This window comes from Rhinatrema bivittatum, chromosome 4 (genome assembly GCF_901001135.1).
Source record: "Rhinatrema bivittatum chromosome 4, aRhiBiv1.1, whole genome shotgun sequence".
In the NCBI taxonomy this organism is placed as follows: Eukaryota; Metazoa; Chordata; class Amphibia; order Gymnophiona; family Rhinatrematidae; genus Rhinatrema; species Rhinatrema bivittatum.
Window position 1 is genome coordinate 465,921,942 of NC_042618.1, and position 12,766 is coordinate 465,934,707.

Here is a 12,766-nt window from a genome sequence, read left to right on the forward strand (position 1 = left end):
TTAGAACCCCCTTTCACCCCTCGATCATCTAATGGTCTATCTGACTCCCTTTCAGGCTGTTTGCTTCAAATGTAGCTGGAAAAGGTTTTATTATGAGTTTTTGCTTCCTCGGCAAGCTTCTTTTCAAATTCTGTGTTTACCTTCCTTATCAGTGCTTTGCATGTAACTTGTTTTCTGTTTTAATGATTTAGATCCCTTTTCCATTGTTTGAATGATGTCCTTTTGGCTAGAATAGCTTCTCTCTCCTCACCTTTTAATCATGCCAGCAGTCGTTTGGCATTCCTTCCATGTTTTTTGATGCATGTAATATTAAGTGGTCAGTACTTCCAAGATGGCATTTTTAAACAACGTCCAAGCCTGTTGCAAACTCTTGATCTTTGCAGCTGCTCCTTTCAGCTTTTTCCTAACCATTTTTCTCATAGCTTCCCTTCTGAAAGTTAAATGCTATCGCAGTAGATTTCCTTAGGGTCCCTTCCTCCAGTTATCAAGTCAGATTTGATCATTTCTTGATTACTATTGCCAAATGGCCCTAACACCATTACCTCCTGCACCAAATCATGTGTTCCAATATATCAGTCACTACTTGAGATATATATTTTAAATATATGCAAGATCCACAAGAAAAGGGCTTGCATTGTCTCAGAAATGTCCAGTTGTCCATGGCCCTAGTTCCGTTCTTATTTAAACTGTACAACAAACTCAGACAAAGAGTCCTCTGCATTGTGATCCCTTTCTAGTTTAACAAGGTAAGTCTGAAATATATTTACAACAAAACTATTATAATATCTTTGTTACATGCTTCACCACTTTAAGAGCACTCAAAGCATATTACAGATATAATTTAGTACATAAAAACTAATACAGTACAATAAAAGGGGCCCATTTTTGTGTTAATACACTTAAAATGATATGAATTATTTTCTTTCCATTTAAATGTTTCAAGTTGTTTCTCTATTCTTTTGGGGGAGAGGTCAATAGCAAATTTTGGTACTAATACATTAAAAGGTTTTGCCCATTTCTGTGGAGAAAATGTATATAGAGCCTTTAATCCCAGTTTGAATTAGCAGCTATTTTTTATTTTTCCCTAAATTACTACATAAGTTTCTGCATTCTCATATTTCATATCTATTATTGCTACTGTTACTGTAATGCATATAAGCAAATAATATATAAACAGATATATTTTCTTCTATAGTAACTATTTTTCATCCACTGTGATTTTGAGGAATGATGTTTGAGAATTTAATTGTGTACATTGAAAAGAATTTTCTTTGATTTGTTTTAAATGTGCTACTTGCTAACTTCATTGAGTGCCCTCTAATCCTTGTATTATCTGAAAGCATAAATAATCTATTCACATTTACCTATTTGGAGTCCTTTCATGATTTTGATAGAGGACTTTTGGATAATACAAGTACTAGGTGGCACTCCATGAAGTTAGCAAGTAGCCCAATTAAAACAAATCAGAGAAAATTATTTTTCACTTAACACACAATTAAGCTCTGGAATTCATTGCCAGAGGATGTGGTTAAGGCAGTTAGTATAGATGGGTTTAAAAGGTTTGGATAAGTTCCTGTAGGAGAAGTACATAAATTGCCATTAATCAATTCAGAATAGCCACTGCTTGTTGCCGGCATTAATAGCTTGAGATTTATTTAATGTTTTGGTACTTCCAGGTACTTGTGACTTGGATTGGCCACTGTTGGAAACAGGATGCTGGGCTTGATGGACTCTTGGTCTGACCCAGTATGGCAATTTCTTATGTTATTTTCTTTTCTTGATGCAGGCCATTGCAAAACTGCCTTCAACTATCTAGGAAATCAATTAATACAATCCAGTCCATCTTTCGATGGGTCTTCCTGATTACACCAATTGTTCTGAAAATAAGCATAATGGGCCCGATATTCAAAGCACGTTCAGCAGCCACCGCTTAGCCATTCAAGACCCTTATACTGCTAAAAAGTTAGCCGCATAAGTTCTGGGCGGAGCGAGTTACCTGTACAACTTATGCGGCTAACTGCCAATAATCAGACTTAGCCGCAAAAATAGTACTGCTAAGCTAGATGTGCCGCAGAGCAGGCCTAATCTTAGCCAGTTAGATTTATCCAGCTAAGAGCTCAGTTATACGCGTATATTCAGCAGCAGGCCAGTGTCACTGAATATACATCGTACCTTAGCCAGATAATTTCTAACCAGCTACGTTACTTAACCGGCCAGTTTTGAATATTGACCCCAATGAGTACAAACTGCTTTGTGTTCACTATTTTTTTATCTTGTAATTCTTATTTTTTAAATGCATATGCTTCGGTTGTAATCCATTTCAGTTTGAAGACTGCACAACGATCTTTTGAAGATATCAGCCATGCTGGTCTGCTTTGGTTTCGAAATGCTTAAGCAGATATTCAGATGAAGTTATTGATTATTCCAGCGTACACTCATAAGTCTGATCCTTGTCAACCAATCAAATGATGAATTTCCCAAGTCACTTTATAGATAAAGGTAGATAAAGGTATGAGAACATTTTCAGTGGGATAGTCAGGACATGTAAGTGTACAGTGCGGAGTTACGTGGGTAGGATTTTTTTGGCTCACATTAGTGGATTTTTATGTGCCTGAAATTATGTGCGGACTTCCAGAGCAACACCTTAAAAAGAGGCATTCCCAGGGACGTTTCAGAGATGTCACTGGAAACTGTGTGTGCACGTTTCTGTTTCAGACATGTCCATGCGTAGCAGGCGTACTGCTAACACGCATACTTTACGCCATCGTTCCACACCGCTGTAGTGGGCGCACGTCCTTTTAGCCACATAACAAGCCAACATTCAAACACAAAGTATACAGGTATCATGTGCATGAAAGAAAGCCGACTTTGTAGCCCTGACAAAGTGCAGGCTTATTGCCTGCTAGAGACCCTATTCTAAATGTTCTCTTAAATCCTTCTTTTAGTTCACCACAAAAAAAGACTTTCTATTGAAAATTTAGAAAGCTCAACAAAACTTGACGAAATACTATATGTCAGGGCAAAGAGAATTCACTGAAGCTTGAAGATATGTTCTATGAAAAATTAAATATGACACATGGGTCGTCCTTTTCTGAAATCAGTTCATTAGCAAAAAAGAAATGGGAAGAGATCATTAATAATCTCTAGCAGATGAACACAAGCTTGCTGCAAAATTGATCAAACCACTCCAGGTTTCAAAATATCCTGCATCTGTTATTGATCAAGAGTGGCAAGGGCACATCAAGCGGCGCTGGTAGTGAAGGCAAGAGAAAAATGCACACTTAAACATAAATGGCGCTATATTGTGGGTTAGCACTATAATCACAAAAACAAGATAGGAGAGCTCCAAGCATATTTGAATGTAGGTGACATTCTAGGGTTGACATCTACAGGAAAACATACCTGGCCAAGTTGAATGCATCATCAATCAATCCTGCACGATTACTGACAGAGATAATCTACAAGAGCCAAGCAGAAAACGGGACCGTTCTATAAAGCCAGCAGGAGTTCACATATCATAAGAAATGCATGCAGGATAAGCTAAGGACCCACCTCAGGGCTTCTCATTAGTTGGTCAATTAGCATCCTCCAGTTCCTAACATCATAGTTAACCCTAAAGTAGCCAATTTGGTTGATATTTCCAAGTATCCAGTTTCCCTCACCCAAAGACGTAATTTTATGGTGCTCTGAAAATATAAAATAAAACATTTTGAATTATACAAGTAGGTTGACTAATCGCATTTCTAACATTTCAAAAGATAATTATAATATACAGTGAAGAATAACTTTTTATTAGCATTAACAGAATTGGAATTAAAAAGTGTCTTCCAACAGCCAACATCCCCAGAAGAAAGATACCTCCTGTGGATTCATTTGCACAGCCTGAAGTACATGGATGGTAACTGGGAAGGTCATTTTCAAAGTCATTCACCTGGGTGAGTCGCTATTTACCTGGGCAGAACGGCTCGCTTATAGATTGTCCACCTCCTCTTGGCTTAAAGTATGCGTGCACTGGCTTTTACAGGGTTAAAAAGGGGCATTCCCGAGGTGGGCACGTTTAGGACTGGGGATAGGGAGTGACACAGCACAGGCACGATCAATTTTCAGATGTGCGCACGCTATTTGGCTCCCACTCAGCTGTCCACCCAAGCAGTGGGTACAAAGCACGTGGGGGTGCTTTCAGCACATGCACTTCGCGACTGCTGACTGCTGAAGGGAAACAACACGGAGAGCTTTGCTTTGAAAAGGATTGTGGCACACGCATGCCAAGAACGCCCACGTACGCTGCAAATAATGCGGGACGTTCAAAATGCGCAACGCACTTACATGGTATTCAGATGTAAGACAACTTGTGCTGAATTTGTAATTTATATAGAAAAAGAGAAAGAAACATTCATCATTGCAACCCATACAAGTGTTGTGTATCAGGTTAGAGCAGTGGTTCTGGGTCTGGTCCTTCAGGAGTACCGGGCCAATTTAGTTTTCGGCAAACCTTGATGAATATACACAAGATATGCATGTGTGTGTGTATATATATATATATATATATATATACACACACACATATATATTCATATATGCATCTGTAACTGCTTGCATGTGTATACAGAACATGAGAAGTGCATATACAATAATGAAGGGTACATCTATTTCAGAGGGTCCCAAGCCTGTCCTGCAGGACCCCCAGCCAGTCAGGTTTTCAGGACAGCCACAATGAATATGCATGAGATGAATGTGCAGCATGCACTTCCTCCAGAGCATGCACATTTTATCTCATGCATATTCATTGTGGCTATCCTGAAAAGCAAACTCCCTGGGCCATCCTTGAGATCCCGGGCTGAAAGCCACAGCTGTGCGTTCTCATCCCTGTTACCTGTTTCCATGATTACAAATTCTGCTTGTGTAGCAAGGATGATGCGGAGAAAGCATTTGGCACCACAGGTAATCAGCAATGAACCTTCTGTGAGTGCTCATCACTTGTTCTAGTAACTCCTTAACAAGGTAAATAAAGAGAGCACAAGGTTTAGCACACACAAGCCCTGAATCATCAAGCCTTTTCCCATCAGCCCTGTGAAGTAAGCCCTTGGTAAACAGGGCCTGTAATATTTTCCTGACTTATTAGCCAAAAGCCTTTTTGACAGTATCAACATGGATAAAGTGTCCTCGCTGGGTCTAATTCTAACTCGCAGTGCAAAATAGCATGTTTCTAGAGCAAGCTCTTTGGCTAAATTATGCTATACAAATGAAGAAAATAGCTGTGTTCTCCCTACTGCATTAAATCGAAGTTAAGAGAGTATGTTTTCTACCTATGAATTTTGACAACATATAATGCCAGGTAGAATGATGCCTCGCTTACAATCTGAACCTTCTTTATAAACAGGATGCTTCTGCAAATTCAGACTTATTTATAGGTATCTGCATAGCTCTCTTATGTAAAGCGCTATAAAATGTAATAAAACCTACAAGCATTCAACCTACAAGTTGAATTCAAGGTTTTATTTCTACACCTAGCTAATTTCCTCCCAGTAGGCACAGTTTAACAGATCAAGTCTCTGGTCATGACATAGGTCACTAAAAAAAAAAAAGCTGAAGATTTTTGTGCACGATCCACTGCCCTGGACAATGGCATTTTATTCTCCTGTGATGCCACCTGTAGCGTCACCACCGTTCCCCCCACAGAAATGTGCAACATTTCCGTGGCCTTTGGACATAATAAAAGGATAGACAAGAATGCGCTTCTAGCCTTCTCACATTTAAATCAGCCGTCAGAGGAAAAAAAAACTTCATACAATATTTTCTTTATATACAGCAGCTTCTGTGAAAATATTTGCATTTCCTGCACGCACAGGAATGTTAAGTGCTCGAAGGAAAACATTTCTGGATGACATGGAGAGCGTCTGCTCTCCCTAGTATTCTTCCCAGTATCATCTGTTGGGCTCTAAATACTCCTTCCTGCTAATTCTGTACCAAACTGCGAGCGAGTTAAATTGTGAATTCACTTCCTGCATCTCATTTTCCAGTGGGTGTTCCAACAACATTGTCGAGGTTCTCTGTATCCTCTGAAATATGTAATGTCTAATTTGTAAGCTGCAGAAAAAGCACTTATTATGAATACTCCATTTCAATTGTTGGAGTGAGTTCCATTTTTACAGCCTATGAAACGCCCTGCGCCTCAGGTCCAACCGCACCCAGTCCAAGAAAGCAGACACTTCCCAAGCCTTGCCCAGAGCTTGGAATATGACACCCGAGACGGAAGACCTAACTGCTACCTTTTAAACGTCCATGCTCAAATTACTATCTCACTTTCCTTATTTCCCCAAAAAAGTCAATACCGCTATCAAAGAGTATGGCCAAACTAATTATTTGTATAATTTGCAGAAGTGTGAATTTGCTGGATTCATGAAGTCTGTCAGCTAAAAATCTCAGGTGACGTGTAACGGGCATGCACGAAGGCAATCCCGAAATCCTCTTCTGCTCCATTTCCTTTCTCTCATTAATGCAACAAAAAACTTATTCCAGCTTTTCTTTCCTCTCACCATGAACCTTATAGTTGTGGATTTGGATTTCTTGTAATTCCTCCTCAATAGGCGACATGGTACCATTTGAAATTTATATAATAATGTTGCTAACAGCGCAGGGAATTTTTTAAAAAGATTTCCGCACGTAAACGGGCTTTGGAAAACTGCAACTTTCACTTGTAGACTCCTTTGAAAATTCACTCCATAGGCTTGACTTGTCAACAGGTTTTACATGCATAAATGTACTTTACGTGTGCAAATGAATCAAAGCGCCCCCCCACCGAATGAAACAAATCTTTGCGTTGATTTCATTTTAAACTAATGATTCAGGCCTAGCTCTAGGCCCACTGCCAGGGTTTTTGTTTTTTTTTTGTTATTAAAGGTTTTTATTGAAACAACAACAGAATGAAACCTACAGATCTGACCATACAAGTAGAAAATGAAGTATACATAAGAAACTGCACAAAGCTGCAATCAGAGCCAGGAACAACTGTAGGTGAAACATCACAGAATAGCAAAACCAAGTTGTTTATGTTTAATGAATATAGCACCCCACCCCCCACCCCCCTAGCTTCACAATGACAAAAGAAATTAGAAAAGCAGAGCATACATGGAGTCACACAAAAGCATAGATATGATCCTATGAGTTACCCCCCCCGAGAGAAAAAATAAATAAATAATAAAAAAAAAATATGAAAAGCGAAGGGCCCCTACCGCTAACATAATATTTAAGGCAAAGGACCCCCCCGGCCCCCCAGAAAGCCATTGTTGGTAAGGGTGCCAAATCGATGTAAAACGGGAGACTGTCTTATTGTTGAATGCTGTAATTTTGGATAATACATAAATTTTCCGCACTCTGTTGTGAATGTCCTCTATCTTGGGAGTCCTGGTGTCTTTCCATAAACGTGCGATCTCACAGCGGCTGGCAGTAGAGACAAATTGAACTAACTGATTAGAATCCTGCGAAAGCCCAGTGGGTGCCAAGCCCAGTTTTGCCTAGGCCATAGGCCAAGGCCCAAAGCAGGAGCCGCGGCCTATACCCAGAGGAGATGCCTGTGCCTCGGTCTATGCCCGAAGCCGGGGCCTCACCTACAGCACAGATGCTGTGAACCAATCAGGAGGCCAGGTACCGACACTGGAGCCTCGGCCTAGTCTGGGGCCCAGGCTCAACGCTGCGACCCAACCCTGCACAACCCCAGCGGATGGCATCATTTGGCTTGCAAGCACTGAAGAAGGAAAAAAGGACCAAGAAGAGGCTCCGAGGCCTGGGCCTGATTCTGGGCAGAGGCCAAGGCATCGGGACCCAGCCTCCTGGCTGAGGCCCCGGCATCAGGACCCAGCCTGTGGGTCGGGCCAAGGCCCCAGTGTCAGGACCCGGCACCGGGTTGCAGCAGCAGGCCGGAGTCCAGGCCTAAGCCGAGGTGCCAGCACCGGGACCCAGCCTCCAGGTCGGGTCGAGGCACTGGGGTGTCGCCTGCCCGAAAAAATGACGGGGCCAGGTTCTCCCCCAGCCCCCACTTACCCGGTCTGATGGGGATCCACCGGCTTCGGCCTAGGCCCAGGCAGAATGAAAACAAATCAAAAATCCATGAACCGAAATTCACGGAAAAAAAAACAAACCTCCCGAAAATGAACCAAAAATGAAAATGAAATTTTTTCTCCTGCACATCCCTGACATGTGAAAGGAGTTTCTCTAATATGTAAAACTCCTTTGAAAATTACCTCCTACATCATTTTTAAATATTGCATTTCTGCCATGCACCAACATAAGAAGCCCTTGCCACATTTTCATCAGCCTCTCAGCCTTTTCCAGAGTCACTACAAAATTACACTGACACAATACTTTCAGTTTCCTAGTAATTATTCATCCTAAAACTGGAATCAGATTACAAGCCCATTCTATTGGGATGTCACCTATCCATGTGGTCCTGAAGGGGTTTTGCAGTAAGAGTGTCTCAGACTTACGAAAATGTATTTTCAACCCAAGAATAAGCAGAAAGCTTAAAATAGTTGCATCATTTCCAGTAAAAAATGTTTTTAACTGACTATGATTAACAGGATATTGTCTGTAAAAAAGATGTATTTGAATTCCTATTGGACCGATCTTAATGCCCTTGAATTTTTCCAGATTTCATAATTTAATTGCTAATAGCTCTCCAAGCACATCTAGTGCTTGTCATTTCCCACTGCGGGACTTTCCAATATCCCTTCAACTCTGCTCTATAGATTGCTGCTATCAAACTGCAATTCCTCTCCAAAACACTTTAGAATAATTAATCACTGGTACACAGCCACAGAGGCAATGGCAAGTGTAATCTGTGGAACATTCCAGGAATACAAACAGATCAAAAACACAGTTCTAACTATAATGTTTATATATACATATAGGGGTAGATTTTAAAAATTTGCGCGATCGCGTACTTTTGTTCGCTCACCAGGCGCGAACAAAAGTACGCTGGATTTTATAAGATTGGCGCGTAGCCGCGCCTATCTTATAAAATCCGGGGTCGGCGCGCACAACGGGGTGCACATTTGTGCAACCTGCGCGCGCCGAGCCCAGCGCGCGCTGCCTGTTCCCTCCGAGGCCGCTCCGATTTCGGAGCGGCCTCGGAGGGAACTTTCCTTCGCCCTCCCCCCACCTTCCCCTCCCTTCCCCTACCTAACCCACCCCCCCCCCCCCCGGCCCTATCTAAACCCTCCCCCTTACCTTTGTTTCATGATTTACGCCTGCTAAAAGCAGACGTAAATCTACGCGCGCCAGCGGGCTGCTGACGTGCGATCACCCGACCCAGGGGCTGGTCTGGAGGCCTCGACCACGCCCCCGGCCCCGCCCCCGCAACGCCGCATCACGCCCCCGAAACGCCGTGTCATTTTAGACGCGCCCCCCGACACGCCCCTTTTAGAAAGCCCCGGGACTTACGCGCGTCCCGGGGCTCTGCGCATGCCTGTGGCCTATGCAAAATAGGCGCGCAGGGCATTTAAAATCCGCCCGCCTATGAATTCAACTAACAACGACCCCCTTCCTTATCTTCACAAATCCTTAGACGCTATTGTTATTGACCATCATAATAGGCATCATTGTGTGGTGATATACAGCCATTATCACTCTGCCTTATATTTAATCATAGGTCAGTCCATGATTTGATAACAAAATTCTTTTTTTGATTTTTTTGTGCTTCTGTGCTTCTCTCACCCGTGTAGTTAAAATGATATCATGTTATACACTATATATTATCAGTATATCAGTATACATTTATTTATTTATTTATTTTTAGTTTTTATATACCGATGTTCCTGTATACAATCCATATTGCGCCGGTTTACATTGAACTGAACAGTCGCCTCAGGGGCGGAATACATTAAAACATGTGGACAGGAAGACTTTTAGGGAGACATTCATAAAACATTCTTTTTTTAATGTTTAAATAAGTGTTTTAATGTTTAAATAAGTTTTTTAATGTTTAAATAAGTGTATTTAATTAATACATAATTAAATACACTTATCTTCATGTCGCTATTCATCATCATTGTACGTTTTTCCCTTGCTGTCAACCAACCATGATCTTCATGCCCCAACTTTCAAGCAATGTGGAGATTTAGCACATTGCTTCTTCATGCCCAGAAGCCCCCATATACACACACAAACTGTAAATATATGTTTATATATATATATATATATATATACATGTGTGTATATATATATATATATATATATACACACACACATATACATATATCTATACACACACACATATATATATATACACATACATAAATCTGCACACACACACGCATGCACACACACACACGTGTTTCAAAATTTATAACACCATTCCTGGGAAGCTGTAACAATTGGCATCTTTTAGAGCTAACCTATTCAGACTTACTTCCCATGACTCGATAATGCAGAATGACAACTGCAAGGGGGCACCATGACAACTCTAGAAGAGTCAAATCCCATTAACATCAAGCATGGAAGATATTTCTTATTCAGAAACCCATCCAACACAGAATGGCAGTTTCTTGGTGAAAAAGCAATAGCTTTATTATAGTATTCGGTCTATGCTCAACACAGTCCTGACCTCCAGCTACTCTAGCCTGTTAAGGGCATTCATATTTGGTGAATTAATCTATGTCAACTTAGCTTGATAGCACAGGCAAACACTACTGAGCTGCTTTATGCTGGTAGCTCTGCAGTCATTTGGATTCACTATAGCCAATATTCTTCTCTCCCCTAGGACATTCAGCTACCGGTACAGGAAATGGAAAATCACCAGTAATTTTATCAGTTATTCTGTGGCATTTTCATCCATTTATTTTAAGGCATTTCTCATTTATTTATTCTGATTCGACTAGGTACAGAAGGAATTTTATCCATCCTCTGATATGGTATACATTCCCAGACAGAGATTGGGAGCCTAACTTTCAAACTTAGCCACGGTACAACATTTGCATGCGAAAGTGGACACATGGAGATTAATGCTAGTATTTTATAAACTGTGCGGTGGGAGCTAAAAGGCTTCTGAAGCACCACATATTTCTGTCCATATGTTTCAGTATGCGCAAATATTTCCAATGCAAGAAAATGCATACTTTCTCTACCTATTTTATAAACAAAGGTGTATATTTTCTGCAAAAAATAATGACACTGCGAGAATTAATACCCAGAATTACATGTGGAGAGAGAACAATCTTCAGAGGGATAGCCGTGTTAGGAGTCGGGTGGCATTTTATAGCTGGTTAGACCGTAAAGTTGCCACCCGACTCCTGACATCTATGGAGGCAGGCATTTTGTAAAGCATGCACATATAGGGGTAGATTTTAAAAGCTTGTGCGTGGGCGTACATGTGTGCGCGTGTTACCCAGCGCGCACACATGTACGCCCGATTTTTTAACATGCACACGCATGTTATAAAATCCGGGGTCGGCGCGCACAAGGGGGTGCACAATTGTGCACCTTGCGCGTGCCGAGCCCACTCCAAGCCGCGCTGCCTTCCCCCTTTCCCTCCCAGGTCGCTCCGAAATCGAAATAGGAACTTCCCTACCCCCCACTCTACCTTTGATGACTTCTTTTTATTGTTTCTAAACTTACTTCAGCCCTGGGGCTGAAGTAAGTTGCACGCGCCGGCCAACTGCCGGCGCACGATCCCTGGCACAGCGGCAAATGGCTGCTGTAGCTGGAGCCTCTGACCCCGCCCCCTTTCCGCCCCCTTTAGTAAAGCCCCCGGACTTACACGCGTCGCCGAGCTTTTTGAAAATAGGCCCAGCGTGCGCAAGCCCATTTACACGCGTAACCTTTTAAAAATCCGGCCCATACTGCACGTGTTAAAATATTAACTTGCACACGTGCTTGGAATTGCCAGTTCACCGATCCCTCTGCCAGTTCACCCAGACCCTCTGGCACCTCATCTTGAATGTCCACCAGGTCACCCAGACCTCCCACCCAAAATCTGCAGCCAACAGACGACTCCGATTTCACATGGACGAATCAATGAGCAGGTGTAAACGTGCACAGATAAGTTTGGTAATGCACACGTGTGTGTCTCTTGCAAAATAGCAACTACTGTGTGAGCCCCACCCTGGAAAACCCGTAGCCCGCCCCTGTACCCTCCCCCAGTAAAATGTACACAGGAAACCTGAAACAGCGTATACTCTCGAGGGTTATAAAACAGCACATACACGCATGCATGCTACTTATGCATGTATATGTTAGTTTTACATGCAGAACCCCTTTGGAAATTCGCCTTTATGTATTGTGGAAGATCTCCCCCCATAAACATATTTCATATTATTCCATTTCCCAGTTTTCATGAAAATCATGACCACTGTTCTCTTTCTGAACATATTAGAAGCTGTCTTTCTGTGGTTCAGTTTTAAGCAGATCAGACTAGATGTGAAGTATATTTGCAATTCTAGACGAATAGTGCAGTGAAACACAATTATATTTGATCAATGTTCACAGACAGGCCAATGCATTCTCACCTGATTTGTTAGACACCCATATAATTGCCTCTGAAGAGATGTGACTTGTGTTTCCTATTGCAATCGTTAATGGGACTTGCCACAGGTAGCTGCAAGACAACAGAAATGCACTAAGGACATGAACAGTGAACTGATTCTTCCTAATGACAGCAAGAAGAGATCAATCCAAATAAAGCAAAACAAAATGTCAGGAGATGTGGGTGAAAGTTTCAAATTGCCAGGAGGCCCTTATTCAGTGCTACGTGGCGGTGGCTGAACGTCCAGCT

The 12,766-nt window shown here is 41.8% G+C and overlaps 1 protein-coding gene across 1 annotated transcript in view; it reads right to left on the reverse strand.

Moving 5' to 3' along the window:
- Positions 1 to 12,766, reverse strand: part of TRHDE (thyrotropin releasing hormone degrading enzyme) — a 354,513-nt gene that overhangs the window by 86,422 nt on the left and 255,325 nt on the right. Inside the window, exons 10-12 of the mRNA XM_029597174.1 lie at positions 12,501 to 12,589; positions 3,553 to 3,686; positions 3,403 to 3,458 (exon numbers count right to left, since the gene is read on the reverse strand). Of these exons, the coding sequence (XP_029453034.1) occupies positions 3,403 to 3,458; positions 3,553 to 3,686; positions 12,501 to 12,589 (279 nt within the window). The remainder of the gene's footprint in view (positions 1 to 3,402; positions 3,459 to 3,552; positions 3,687 to 12,500; positions 12,590 to 12,766) is intronic.